Source organism: Pristis pectinata, chromosome 11, assembly GCF_009764475.1.
Source record: "Pristis pectinata isolate sPriPec2 chromosome 11, sPriPec2.1.pri, whole genome shotgun sequence".
NCBI classification, from domain to species: domain Eukaryota; kingdom Metazoa; phylum Chordata; class Chondrichthyes; order Rhinopristiformes; family Pristidae; genus Pristis; species Pristis pectinata.
In genome coordinates this window covers 88,033,949-88,049,267 of record NC_067415.1, presented here as the reverse complement: position 1 = coordinate 88,049,267, position 15,319 = coordinate 88,033,949, and the positions used below count along the sequence as shown (strand labels likewise).

General features: G+C 42.7%; 1 protein-coding gene across 1 annotated transcript in view; it reads left to right on the top strand.

Annotated features, from left to right (window-relative positions):
- The window catches only part of tubgcp3 (tubulin, gamma complex associated protein 3), a 122,294-nt gene that overhangs the window by 99,125 nt on the left and 7,850 nt on the right, over positions 1-15,319 (top strand). The window contains 2 exon segments of the mRNA XM_052026605.1: positions 1,165-1,296; positions 11,503-11,643. Coding sequence (XP_051882565.1) covers positions 1,165-1,296; positions 11,503-11,643 — 273 coding nt within the window.

The following is a 15,319-nucleotide window of genomic DNA, read 5'->3' as shown; positions in this document are numbered from 1 at the left end:
GTCAGGATTTGTAAGGCAGCAGCACTACCACCAAATTCAAAACAAAATCTACCAAGACAATTTGTAACATCCTCAAACGTAATTTGATAATGACCTGTGCATGAAAACATAGCTATAATTAGTAGCATTTAAGGCTGTGCCTTTGTATAATGAGGGAATAAGAAACCAAAGGCTTCCAGCCAGATGGTCAGCAAGTCACCTTGAACATGAGCACCTCCATCAAGACCGCATACTTCCAGTAACCCCTGCCCAAACTCCCTTCCTTGGTGATGTCATGCCCAGTGAAGAGTATCTGGCAGGGACTGTGCATGCTCTTCTAGCCAGCAGGGTGGTGCCTATTGGGTAAATGTTCAGTTTTGTTGATTACTGATCCTAGGAACCCCTTCCTAGTCTCTTTACTCTTGAACTTTCTAATGGTGAAGCAACTTGTTTTCAGCCTTTGGGATATTCCCTTTGAGCCAGGTATGTAAAAGGTATGGAATGCAGCTTGGTAACAGAATTTCTAACTTAAATCCACAACTGGTAGCCAAGCTGAAAGCTCATGGCAGTGAGGATTTTAATGATTGATGAGGCACCAGTGTTCAGTAGAGAAATTAAGCCATTAAGTTTCATGGTTTGTTTTTTTACAGCAGCAATAATAATAAGATCAGCTTATTACAACAGTCACAATATAAGTAGCAGTTGTTCAGTGAAAACAGGGCAATAGTCTGAATTTAGTCCCTAGCTTTGTCATTGCCACTGGGGCAGAAGTGTTTACAGAATAGTAAGACTGTGGCCTCAAGAAGCTCGTGTTTTTCATTTTAGCAAAGTGGAAACAAAGATGTGACCTTTTAAATCAGTAAATCTTGATTAAATATTAATTTATGCTCAAATGAATCAATTGAATTGTAATTGCAGGATAACCATTGGCAACTGTGCCTTCTGTGTCCTGCACATGAAGGTCAGGAACTTCCTCCCTAAACTAATGTTTAACATTCTTCTCTTGTTTAAGATTGTCCTTTAAAAATCTAGCTCTGATTAAACTTTTGATTATCCATCTTTGTATCTTCATTTGAGGCTCAGTGGCAGATTATTTTATATAATCAACCCATGAAGCACACAGCTACATTGAAGGAGCTTAATGTATGAAATATTTTATAAACTGAGGTTAACTGTCTCCTGCAGGTATTGGAATGTTCCTGGGATGAGCTGTGGAATAAGATGCAGCAGGCACAGGATCTTGATCACATCACTGCTGCTCACGAAACTTTCCTTGACACAATAGTCTCGCAATGTCTGCTGGACAGCAACTCTGAAGTAAGTGATGTCAGCTTGATCTGCATTGTTGGAACTCAATATTGGGGATCTAGTTTTTCCTGCTCAGGATTAGCAAAGAGGAAAGTGGTCACTTCTTGAGAAGGTCCAATCCTATACTTATTTTTCTAATGTATTTATAGGATGTACACATCACTGGCAAGACTAACATCGTTGCCCACATCTAATTACCCATGGGAGACTGCAGGGAGCTGTTGTCTTGAACCACTGCAGATGTTCTGATGATGCACCTCCCTCAGTACTGTTGGGAAGGGAGTTCCAAGATTTAGACCCAGTACAATGAAGGTATGACAGCATCTTTACGTCAGGATAGTATGTGAATTGGAGGAAAAGTTACAAGAGGTGTTCCTGTGGCCCTTGTCTACTACATGTAGAGTTTGTTGGTTGGCAGATTCTGCTGAAAAAGTCTTGGTGAGTTGCTGTAGTGCATTCTGTAAATGGTACTGTATGTGCTGTATCTGCAGTGTGCAGTGGTGGAGAGAGAGAATAGTCTTGAGCTTCTCAAGTGTTGCTCAACATGCATTCAACTAGGCAACTGGAAAATATGTCATCACACTCTTAACATGTGTCTTGTAGATAGTAAAAAAGTTTAGGGAGTGGGGAGATAACGTACAGCAGGAGACCATATTTTGTAACTAGCTGCCCAGATAAGTTTCTGGTCAAGGGTTGCACCCAACTTGATTTTGGGGGACTTGGTGAGGGTAATACTGTTGAGGCGTGGTTAGACGCTCTCATACTGGTGACGCTGTTTGCTTATAACTTGTGTTATAAGTGTTTATTGTTACTTGCCACTGTCACTTTATATTTGAATATTGTCCATGTCTTGCAAGTTGGAATGGTCTGCAAGTGCAAATGGAACTGAACATTGTGTAATCGTTATTAAAACATCCCCATTTCTAATGTGATGAGGAGGGGGCAAGAAAGAGCATTCAGAAAACAGCTAAAAATGATTCGACCTAAGCCATTGTTCTGATGAACCTGAAGCAAAGGCCAATGAATTAAATGATTGACAACAAGCACAACTACCTTCCGCATAAGGACATAAGAGAGAGAAGCAAAAGTAGGCCATCCAGTCCTTCCTACCTGCTCCAGCATTCATTAAGATCATAGCTGATCTTTTACCCCACTGCCACCTTCCCTTCCTGCAACCCATATCCCTTAATTCCAAAAATCTATTAATCTTTGACTTGAATCTCTGATTGAGCCTTCGTAACCTTGGATGGAGAATACAAAAGACACTCTCTCCTCTGGGTGAAAAAATTTCTTCTATCTCAGTCCTGACTGGTTGACCTCTTATTTATGATCCCTGGTTTGAGGCAACCCGGCCAGAGGAAACATCAACTTCATGTCCACCTGTCAAGCCCCTTAAGAATTTTGTACGTTTCAATGAGATTACCTCTTTTTCTTCTGAACTCTTCATGCTAGGTGTGACCCCAACTGGTAATGAGTTTATGCTTTCTTCCATTTGATTTAAATTTTACTCAGGTTCTTGTGGCATTAGCCTGAGTAGCAGTTGCTGTCATTTTGCCACTGACATCCAGCTCTTTGCAGTGTTCAGACCAGAGATGCATTGCATTGGTGATCTTTGATATGCTAATTTTGTCTTGCTTTTTTGTGAACAGGACATAAATGAGCAATTTTTCAATTTGTTGGTTTGATGTCAGTGGTGTAGCTGCATGCATGAACAGTTTGACAATGGCATGAGAAATTCTGGAGCATGTCTCCAGCACTGATGTTGCATTCCAGAGCTTTGATATCATGTGGAGTGAATAATTGGCTTTGGATTGGTTTCTGTGATGGTAACCTAAGGGAGATTATCCATTAAGTTACTTCTGGCTGAAGCTGGTTGCAAATGCTTTGGCTTTGCCTCACTTGCTGGGCTGTGCTATTGTTGAGAATGGGGTGTTCTTGGAAGTTTGTTTCATTCCCAGCATTCACCTCCTCCCCTACACCACCACCTCCCCACCCCCGTGGGCTGTTTAATCATCGACCTTGATTAAACATGACTAAAGTCAATCATAATAAACTTGCAACTTTGATCTGATATGCTTACTGTTTGATCACTCTGTTCTGCCTATTCCGTACTGGCTTCCATTCTTTAGCACTTGTGTAATCCTTTGCTATGGCTTCACCAGGTTTACATCTTGTCTATAGGGTTGTCTGATGTTCTTCCTGGCAAGCCTATCTACACTCTGAATTGAAACAAGATGGTTCCTGGCTTGATCGTAATGTAGGAGTGGGGATTTACCGGGTCATGAGATAACAGACTGTGTGGAATGCAGCTCTGCTGCTAATGGCCTGCAGCACTTTGTTGATGGCCAGGTCTGTTCTTGATTTACCTCATTTAGGATACTCTACTTCACACTCAGCACAATAGAGAGTGTGCTCAGTGTGAAGATGAGGTAATCTTTTTTTTAAGAACATTTTGGTATTACTCTTACCAATCCTGTGATGGACAAATGAACCTACAGTGTGTATGTTGGTGAAAATGAGATCAAATTGTTTCATCACTCTATTGGTTCTCAGAACTTGTGGCAGACCTGTCTAGCAGCTGTCTCCTTCAGGGTTTGGCCAACTTGGTATTTGGTGGTGCTCTCGAGCCAATCTTGTGAAGGGCATTGAAATACCCAGTCAGAAACAAAGGAGCTTGTGGGAAGACTTAATTCATGTGCACAGAATTATGGGAGGCCTCAGGGATACAGAATGAATTATTTCCTTTTGCAGAGGCAGCAATAACTTGGAGGAACAGATTCAAATTAATTGGTAGAAGCTTCAGAAGAGAATTGAGGAAAATGTATTTCATTTGATGAGTGGTAAAAATCTAGAATGGCTGGTGGAGGCAGAAACTCCTACTGTACCATTTTTAAGTGCCAGGATGAACACTTGAAGAAGCACAGTTTAAAAACTATGGACCAAGTGCTGAGAAGTGGAGTCAAATTGAAGTTCATTTTTGGCCAGCATAGATACGATGAATAGAATGACCTCCTGAGCCATTCATTTCCATTGTTTCTATGAATCAGCAAGAGTTATGTGATTCAGAAACTAGCAAGCACAAGCTGAAGACAATATGTATCAATGCTGTGATGTTAGTGATGACCCCTGCAGACCGAGAGCAGAAAGGAGCACATAAAAACACAAGTAAGGCCCGAGACTTTGCAGAGGAGAGCAGCAAGGAAGGCTTAGAAGCACAGGGAGGTCTGAGACATTGTCTTATAGACAGAAAAGTAGTTTTAAAAAAACAGATGACCTAACTTGCTCAGTCTAAAGGAGAAATACTGCTCAGTCTCTTCCTGATTGTGAGTGTCTACATATGAGGTCACAGGACAGGGGGTATAGGTGATTGATGGGTATTTTTTTCTTTTATTTTCTGTCAGTCAATTCTGGTTGGCCAAATGTTTCAAATTAGGGCTTATCAGTGGGAGCAAGTTCTACCTGTTTAAAGTGGTAAAATCTAATGCAAACTAATTAAACTAGTAAATAGGACTAATTAATTGGAGCAGATGGCAGGGCAGGCAATGTGCTGCAGTTGCAACATGTGGTCACTGGGGACCCCGCAATAACAATATTTGCAACTTGTTGGCTTGAAGAACTTGAGTCACGGTTAAAGAGGTGGAGTCTGAGCTTCAAACGCTTTACATCAGGGAGGGCAAACATTACATGGCAGTCACACCCCTCAGATTAACTATCTCTAAATTGGGGAATGGCCAGGGAGAGGATGGTTGACTGCAGAACTTGCAGGTAGAGGAACCTAGAGGATAGTTCCAGTGGAGCTTCAGCCCTTTTCCTTGTCCAGCAGGTTCAATGTAATATGAAGTGGGAGGAGGAGACTCCAGTTCTCACTGTCCGCATAGGCAGTAGCAACATAGGACTAGGAAGGAGGTTCTGAGGGATTATGAGGAGTTTGGGGAAAAACAGAAAAGCAGAACCACAAGGGTGATAATCTCCAGATTATTACCCGCGCCACGTGCAAATTGGCAAAATGCAAATAGTATTAGAGGTAAATGTGTGGCTCAAAGTGTTGTGTTGTAAAAATGGGTTCCAATTCATGCAACACTGGCACCAGTACTGGGGAAGGAGAGAGCTGTTTCATTGGGACGGGCTTCAACTGAATTGTGCTGGGACCGGTGTCCTGGTTTATTATATAAAAATTGTTGTAGACAGGACCTTAAACTAAACAGGTGGGGGGTGGAATTCTGAGAACAGGATGTTTAATAAATGAGAGCACAATGGCACAGGATAGAACATAGAACAGTAAACAGTAAAGGAACAAGCCCTTTGGTCCACAATGGTGTGCCAAACTAATTAAGCTAATGACGCTTAATTAAACTAATCCATTCTACTTGTATACGGTCCATATCTCTCTATTCTCTGCATATTCATGTGCCTATCTAAGAGCCTCTTTATTAATAAATGGGAATTAATAACAGGAAACCAAGAAATAGCTGATATGTTAAATCAATATTTTGTGTGAGTTTTCACCATGAAGGATACTGCAAATATCCCCAGGGTAACAGATGGGCTACTTTTAAATAACAGAGAGGAACTTGTAAAAAAAATCACAATCACAAGGGATAAAGCAGCAGAGGAACTCACAGGGCTAAAGGCAGATCAGTCGCCCGGACTTGGTGGGGTGCAGTCATGGGTTTTAAAGGAAGTGGATGCAGAGAAAATGGACCCAATGGTTGAAATTTTTCAAAATTTGCTAAGTTCAGGGAGAGTACCAGAGGTCGGTAAACAGCCAATGTGACTTCCTTGTTCTAAAAGGGTGGAAGACAGAACTATAAACCAGTTAGCTTAATGGTTATTGTTGACAAGATACTAGTGTCAATAATAAGAAATGAAATAACTAATTTAGGAAAGCTGAACATAATCAAACCTTGTCAACATGGTTTTATGAAAGGTAAGTCATGTGTGACAAATTTGCTTAAATTGCTTGAGAATGTGACAGAGTTGATAGAGGGGAACCTGTAGATGCGGTGTATTTAGATTTCCAGAAGACATTTGACTAGGTGCCACATAAGAGGCTCATATGTAAATTAAGACCCCCATGTATTGGAGTAAGTGTGTTAGCATGGATTGAAAACTGACATGGATGGAAAACAGAGAGTTGGAATGAATGGGTCCTTTTGAGGCTGGAGGGATGTAACTTGTGGAGTACCCCAGGGATCAGTTCTCGGCTTTCAGTTGTTTACTGTTAATATTAATGACCTGGAGGGGGAATGAAATGTAATGTTTCCAAGCTTGCCAACTATACAAAGATTGGTGGAAGGGCACTTTGTGAAGAGGACATTGTGATCCGGCAAAGGATATAGATAGATGGAGTGATTGGTTCAAAACCTAGCAAATGGAATTTAATGTGGAGAAGTACAAGGCTTTGTTAAGAGAAATCAAAAGGTAAAATACTATCTAAATGGAAAGAGCCTGCAAATGAGAGAAGTTCAGAGGGATCCAGGTGTTCTAGTGCATTAATCACAAAAGGTTAGCAGGCAGGTCCAACAAGTAGTTAAGAAGGCGAACAACAGTGTTATGGTGAGGCCTCTCCTGAAATACTGCACACATTAATACTGCACACCCTGAAAAAAGGTGGTGTGGCATTGGAAGTAGTCCAAAACAGATTCACAAGGTTAATTCCTGGGATAAGGTGGCTGTCCTAACAAGAGAAGCAAGACAGTTTGGGTCTGTGTATTGGTTAGAAGAATGAGGGGTGACCTTCATAAATGTAAGGTCTTAAGGGAACTTGACAGGGTAGATGTTGAGTTGTTTTCACTAGTGTAGGAGTTACAAACAAGGGGACATGGCTGCAAAACAAGAGACCATTCATTTAAAACTTCTCTCAGAATGTAGTGAATCTCTGGAATTCCCTGCCTAGGAGGTTGGTGGAGGTTAGATCATTAGTTATATTTGAGATGGAGATGGATAAGTATTTGAAAAACTGAGGAATTGCGAGTTAGGAGGAGCTGGCATAGATGTGTAGTTCAGGCAGCACAGTCATACAACAATAAAGTACATTGCGGGCCCTTAGGCCCATAATGTTGTGCCGACCTATATAAACACCAACTCCATGATCATTCTAACCCTTAACTTCTACACATTCCATAACCCTCCATTTTTCTTACATCTATGTACCTATCTAAGTGTCATTTAAATTCCCCTATTGTATCAGCCTCTACCATCACCCCCGGCAGTGTGTTCCAGGCACCCACATCTCTCTGTGTCTGACATCTCCCCTAAACTTTCTTCCTCTGACCTTAAACGGATATCCTCTGGTATTGGCCATTGCCGCCCAAGGGAAAAAGTGCTGGCTGTCTATTCTATCTATGCCCCTCATAATCTTATGCACGGCTATCAAGTCGCCTCTCATCCTGCATCGCTCCAAAGAGAAAAGACATAGCTCACTCAACCTTTCCTCATAAGACATGTTCTCTAATCCAGGCAGCATCCTGGTAAATCTCCTCTGCACCCTCTCTAAAGCTTCCATATCCTCCCTATAATGAGGTGCCCAGAACTGAACACAATATTCCAAGTGTGGCCTTAACCAGAGTTTAACAGAGCTGCAACATTTTCTCGTGGCTGTTGAACTCAATCCCCCAGCTAATGAAGGCCAGCACACCAATACGTCTTCTTAACCGCCCTATCAACTTGCGTGGCAACTTTGAGGGATCTATGGACTTGGACCCAAAGATCCCTCTGTTCCTCCACAATGCTAAGAATCCTGCCATTAACCTTGTACTCTGCCTTCAAGTTCGTTCTTCCAAAGTGTATCACTTCACACTTTTCCGATTGATCTCCATCTGCCACTTCTCTGCCCAACTCTGCATCCTATCTATAACCTATGACAACCTTCGTTCCATCTGCAAACTTAATAACCCACCCCTCCACTTCCTCATCCAAGTCATTTATAAAAATCACAAAGGGCAAGACTCCCAGAACAGATCCCTGCAAAACACCACCAGTCACCGACCTCCAGGCAGAATATTCTCCATCTACGACCACCCTCTGCCTTCTGTGGGCAAGCCAATTCTGAACCCACGCAGACAAGTCTCCATGGATCCAATACCTCATGACTTTCAGAATGAGCCTACCATGGGGGACCTTATCAAACGCCTTACTAAAGTCCATGTACACCACATCCATCGCTCTACCTTCATCAATTTGTTTTGTCACCTCCTCAAAAAAACTCATTTAGGCTCATGAGGCACGATATGCCCCTCACAAAGCCATGCCGACTATCCCTAATAAGACTGTTTTTCCAGTGGAGAAAGAAGGCAGCATACATAAGGTGTAGGCAGCAAGGATCAGATAGGGCTCATGAGGAATATAGGGTAGCAAGGAAGGAACTTAAGAATGGGACATGAAAAGGCCTTGGCGAGTAGGGCTAAGGAGAATCCCAAGGTTTTTGTCACGTATGTGAAGAGCAGAAAAATGATGAGAGTAAAGGTAGGACCGATTAGAGACAAAGGTGGGAAGATGTGCATGGAAGCTGTGGAAATGGGTGAGGTTCTCAATGAATACCTCTCTTCAGTATTCACCAAAGAGAAGGGCCTTGATGACGCTGAGGACAGTGTTGGTAAGGTTAATGTTCTAGAGCATGTAGATATCAAGAGAGAGGATGTGTTGGAGCTGTTAGAAAATATTAGTACAGATAAGTCCCCGGGGCCTGACGGAATATTCCCCAGGCTGCTCCGTGACGTGAGGGAGGGGATTGCTGAACCATTGGCTAGGATCTTTGAGTCCTCGTTGTCCACAGGAGTGGTCCCAGAGGATTGGAGGGTGGCAAATGTTGTCCCCTTATTCATAAAAGATAGTAGTCCAGGGAGTTACAGACCAGTGAGCCTTACATCTGTGGTGGGCAAGCTGTTGGAAAGGATTCTTAGAGATAGGATCTATGAGCATTTAGAGAATCATGGACTGATTAGGGACAGCCAGCATGGCTTTGTGAAGGGCAGATCATGTCTCACAAGCCGGATAGGGTTCTTTGAGGAGGTGACCAGGAAGATTGATGTGGGTAGTGCAGTAGCTGTGGTCTACATGGATTTTCGTAAGGCATTTGACAAGGTTCCGCATGGTAGGCTTCTTCAGAAGGTCAGAGGCCAAGGGATCCAGGGAGGCTTGGCCATGTGGATTCAGAATTGGCTTGCCTGTAGAAAGCAGAGGGTTGTGGTGCAGGGAGTGTATTCAGATTGGAGGGCTGTGACTAGTGGTGTCCTACAAGGATCGGTTCTGGGACGTCTACTTTTCGTGATATTTATTAATGACTTGGATGAGGGGGTAGAAGGGTGGGTTGGCAAGTTTGCAGACGACACAAAGGTTGGTGGTGTTGTGGATAGTGTGGAGGACTGTCAAAGATTGCAGAGGGACTTGTGATCATTGATAGGATGCAGAGCCTGACTGAGAAGTGGCAGATGGAGTTCAATCTGGAGAAGTGTGAGGTGGTACACTTTGGAAGGACAAACTCCAAGGCGGAGTACAAGGTTAATGGCAGGATTCTGGGTAGTGTGGAGGAGCAGAGGGATCTGGGGGTTCATATCCACAGATCCCTGAAAGTTGCCCCACAGGTGGATAGGGTAGTTAAGAAAGCTTATGGGATGTTAGCTTTCATAAATCGTGGGCTTGAGTTTAAGAGCCGTGAGGTAATGATGCAGCTCTACAAAACTCTGGTTAGACCACACTTAGAGTACTGTGTCCAGTTCTAGTCGCCTCGTTAAAGGAAGGATGTGGAAGCGTTGGAAAGGGTGCTGAGGAGATTTACCAGGATGTTGCCTGGATTAGAGTATGGATTATGAGGAGAGACTAGGGCTTTACTCATTGGAGAGAAGGAGGATGAGGGGAGACATGATAGAGGTATACAAAATATTAAGAGGAATAGATAGAGTAGACAGCTAGCGCCTCTTTCCCAGGGCACCAATGCTCAATACAAGAGGGTGTGGCTTTAAAGTAATGGGTGGGAAGTTCAAGGGAGATATCAAAGCGAGGTTTTTCACCCAGAGAGTGGTTGGTGCATGGAATGGGCTGCCTGGGTAGTGGTGGAGGCAGGTACGTTGGTCGAGTTCAAGAGGTTGTTAGATAAGCATATGGAGGAATTTAAAATAAGGGGATATGTGGGAGGAAGGGGTTAGATAGTCTTAGGTGTGGTTTAAAGGTCGGCACAACATTGTGGGCCAAATGGCCTGTATTGTGCTGTATTGTTCTATGGTTTAAATCCTGTCCCTAAGAATCCTCTCCAATAGCTTGCCCACCACCAACTCACTAGTCTGTAATTCCCAGGATTATCCCTATTACCTTTCTTGAACAAGGGAACAACATTTGCAATCCTCTGGTACCACTCCTGTGGCCAGGGAGGATGCAAATACCATCGTCATCATCCCAGCAATCTCTTCCCTCACTTCCCATAGTGACCTGGGGTATATCCCATGTGGTCCCAGGGACTTATCTATCCTAATGTTTTTCAGAAGCTCCAACACTACCTCTTTCTTAACCTCAACATGCTCTAGCACATTAGCCTGTTCTACACTGACCTCACATTTGTCAAAGTCTATCTCCCCAGTGAGCACTGAAGCAAAATATTCATTAAGGATCCCCCCCACCTCCTCCGCCTCCAGGCACGTTTCCCCCTTTATCCCTGAGTGGTCGTACCCTTACTACAATCATCCTTCTGTTCATAGTGCAGTACAGTACGGATACAGGCTGTTCGGTCCAGACTGACCATGGTGCCCACCAAGCTGGTCCCAATTTCCTGCATTCAGCCCATATCCCTTTAAGCCCCGTCCCTCCATGTACCTATCCAAGTGCTCCTTAATTGATGCTATTGTACCTGCCACAACCACTTCCTCTGGGAGCTCATTCCATGTCCTCACCACCCTCTGCGTGAAAAAATTGCCCGTCAGGTTCCTTTTAAATCTTTCCCCTCTCACCCTAAACCTCTGCCCCCCAGTTTAGGACTCCCCTATCCTGGGGAAAAACTGATGTCATCTTGTTAGTGTTTGAAGTTGTTGAAGTCCTTTTTAAACTATCACCAACAAAGTTGAATGGAAATCATGAACGGTAACCAATAAGCAGCTTGTAAAAGGCCCAAAGCCGACATTCCCAGGTTTTAATCTCTCAAGTGGGTTGTGGCTAACAACAAAGTTACTTATCTATCAACTGAAATAAATTGAACTTATTCCTGATGGATGATTGTTTCTATTAAAGGAACTGTTAACACAGCTTCGAGCACTGTTTGATCGAATCCTGGAGTTTCAGAGTGCACAAGAGTCCATGTACCGTTCGGCCCTTGAGGAGTTGCATCATCGGCTGCGGTATGCAGAGTTGAAGAAGGAAAGACAGGCAGAGGTATGATTGATATGTTACTGAAATATTGTATCATGGGTCAGGATCTATAAACAGCAGGAATTACGTGTAAAGCGGGATCTATTAACAGCGACAGAAACAGCTAGACCACAATCTATAAACAACAGTACTTATGCACCACTTTTTTCACATCAGGGTACCCAACAATGTTTTTTTAATTCATTCCCTTGATATTAACAACATCAGCAAGGATGACGTTTTATGTCCATCTGGACGTACCCTCAGGAAGATGGTGATGAGCTTCAACTGCTACACCTGTAAGATCGGTTTGTAAGACAAGTTTTTCACTGTACCTCGGTACAAGTGACAATAATAAACCAATACCAATACTTGCTGTAATGAGAGCATTGTCACAGGAACTGGGTCCCAGCGAGTCTGTGGGAGCGTAGGAACTGGGGCCCTGGCGAGTTGTAAGGCAGTGCAGCAAACATCACCTGGTGAGCCAGATGACAAACTATTGGGATTTCTGAATGGTCAGATAGCAGATTATTGGAGTTTTACTATATTTGGACAATTAAAATCTCCCACTATTACTCCCCTAGGCTTTGGAGAGTTAGAAGGCAAATTGCTTGCTACAGAATGCCAGTCTCTGTTTTTGTGGGCACAGTATTACGTGGCTGGTGCACTTGAGATTCTGGTTTTCTGGTTAATGGTGGGAGATTCGGTGATGGCAATGCTTCTGAATATCACAAGGAGATGATTGGACTCTGGGATAATTATTGTCTGACCACATTTTAGACCAAACCTGAATGTTGTCAAGACAGTTGCTGCATGCAGAAGTAGACTTTGCATTATGTAAAAAGTTATTATTAGAGCTGTACACTATGCAACCAGCAGCAAGGATTCCCACTTTCAGAATTTATGATAGAAGGAAAGTGATTGTTGTACCAGGTAATGATATTGAGTCTTAATGTCAAGGACAATGATCCTTGCCTCACCTCTGGAATTCAGTTTCATGTCCATGTTTCAGCTAAGGTTGTAATGAGGTTTGGAACCCAGTGGTCCTAGTGAAAGCCACACGAAGCATCAGTAAATAGTTTATTGTTGAGTAAATGTTGCTTGAAAACATGATTGATACCATCGAATGTGCTGATGATGGAGACCAATAGGGCAGTGATTCAGCATGATTTGGACTTTTTTGTGAACAGTACATACATGGGTAATTTTCCATTTTTTAAAGCAGATCTGTTTTGTGATTGGAGTAGTTTGTCTGGAGGTAAAGCCTGCTTTGGAATGCTAGTCTTCAGCAATATAACCAAGCCTTAACTCTGTTCAGTGAACTTGGCCACTTCTTGATTTTACTAGGAGTGAATTGAAGGTTGAGGATTAACTTCAGTGATGCTGCAGACATTACAATTTACACATCCATACATCATCATTGAGGGTAGAGGTGTTCATGAAGCCTTCCATTACTGCTCAATAGTCCGCCACCATTGACATCTGGACATGAAGGAGGACTGTAGTGCTTTGATATAATCTATTGGCTATGAAATTGCATACGTCTTAAGCATTATGTTTTCACTGTTCAGCACAAACCTACTCTATTATATCACATTTGTAGGTAGACCTGGTGCTGCTCTTGACATACTTGTCTGCATTCAGCCAGTGTAGGTGCCCTGATGATGGTCGAATGAGAGAAATGTTAGGCCCTGATTGTGGAGGAATGCAATGCTACTGCTTCTGTTGAAGGCTAACAGTACCTCCTGGATGCCCAGTTTTGAGCTGTGACATCTTTTCTGAAACTATCCCAGTTGACAGAATTGTGATGCCAAACAATGCAATAGAGGATAATGTCCTTGGTGTAAAGATGGAACTGTCTCCATGAATAATGTGTGATCGTCACTTCTACCATTGCTCCAATATTTGCAATAGATACATTGGTGAGGATAAGGTCGGCAAGTATCTCCCTTGTGCTGCTGCTCTTGCCACCTGCTATTAACCCAGTCTGGCAGCTAGGTCCTTCTGGTCATTTCTAAATGTCAGTGGGTGATACTAACAGCAACTCGTATGTCAGATGGTTGTGTTTCACAGGAAGGACTTTTTGGTGCATATCATTGTGCTACTATTTCCAGTGGAGCTAGCTTGGGATGTGCTTTGAGGTGGAGTTGTGATGTTGACTGAAAGGTCTGATTCTATGAATATGTCTACAACAGCCTTCTGCTCTACTAGACTACCAGAGAAGTTTAATCATGTGACCTGTGCAAATGTAGCAACTAATTTGTACCAGGCAATAATCTTCAAGTGCCGAAGAATAATTGCTGAATTATCTTTTTAAATGATGCTGAATGGTATTTTAATAATGCTGGCCAGGAAACAGCGGCAAATTCTCTTGCTGTTTGAATTGTGACTGTGGAGTCTTTTGTATCCAACTGAAGATGCAGAGTGAGTGCTGTCATCTCCACAGTGTGGTATCTATTCCCCCTCCCCAACCCCACCCCCGCTCACCCTCCCCCCAGCACTGACAATGCAATACTTCTCAACACCCTAGTACTGTCCTTCTGGAAGCACAGTGTACCCTCAGTTATGTTCTTCTGACAGTGCAGTGTTTTCTTATCAATGCTTTGCAAGTTATGCTGAACTCTCTGGTGTATATTGTGCCTTTGATCACCTGATTCAGAATGCCATAGTTGGAATTATGATTGCACATGTAGCCTCCACTTAAATCCTGTATTTGGCCCCCACATCTGTTGCAAAGTTCAAGCTGGTCAAATCCACCAGTGAGTCTCGAGCAGCAATAGTCTACTTCGGAATACATAATTTTTTCTTTCCTAAGTAGGAACATAAGAATAAGGTATCAATTGAAGAAGCTGATGCAAAGGATTTGTCACAGATCAAGGAATATCATTGCTTTGATCTGTTTCCAGGGCTGCATCAACAGCAGTTCTTTTTGCCAACTCTTCCAGTATTATTCATTGATTCTATCCTTCCATTACAACCTGTGGTATACTGATGTGTGCAAAGTGGATGTTGTAATGGCACAAGTGAAATGAGTTTTTCATTGTTTGCTGAGCACTTTGGCTGTGTAAATTATAAATTCAATTATTTTAATAAATTCATTCTTGCAAAAACACCTTTTTGTGCTTTAAGCAAGCTCCAATACCACTAACGTGTCAGAAGACACTTTTTGGGAGAAGTTGCTGCTGGTTCTGTCACTACAGATATGTGTGTTGATCTCAGAGATTACATAAACAATGTAAACATTTGACCTTTAAACACAACGAGCTTCAGCTTTCAAAATGTCTCCTTGCTTGGAATTAAAATGGCTTTGTGAATTGGGGAGCAAGAGAAATGCCTTTCCTGACAGTCAGTATTGGGGATGACATCTGGTGCCAAAGCTTCAAAGGGAACACAAAAACCAAAAATGCTGGCAATTCTCAACGGGTTCCAGTGACCGGTTACTGATCTGAAACGTTAACTCTGCTTTTCCCTTCACGGATTCTGCCAGACATCTTGAATATTTCCAGCATTTTCTGTTTTTACTGTAGAGAAGCCACAACATTCAGTTTTGGGTAGGACTGGCAGCTCAATGTTCTGGGGTTGATTAGGAAGAACATCACAGCAGTATTTAGAGAGGATATTACTGGGATCATCCAGTAATGGGTGGAATTCAGAAATAAGAAAGAGGTGATCACTTTGATAGTATTGTCATATAGGACCC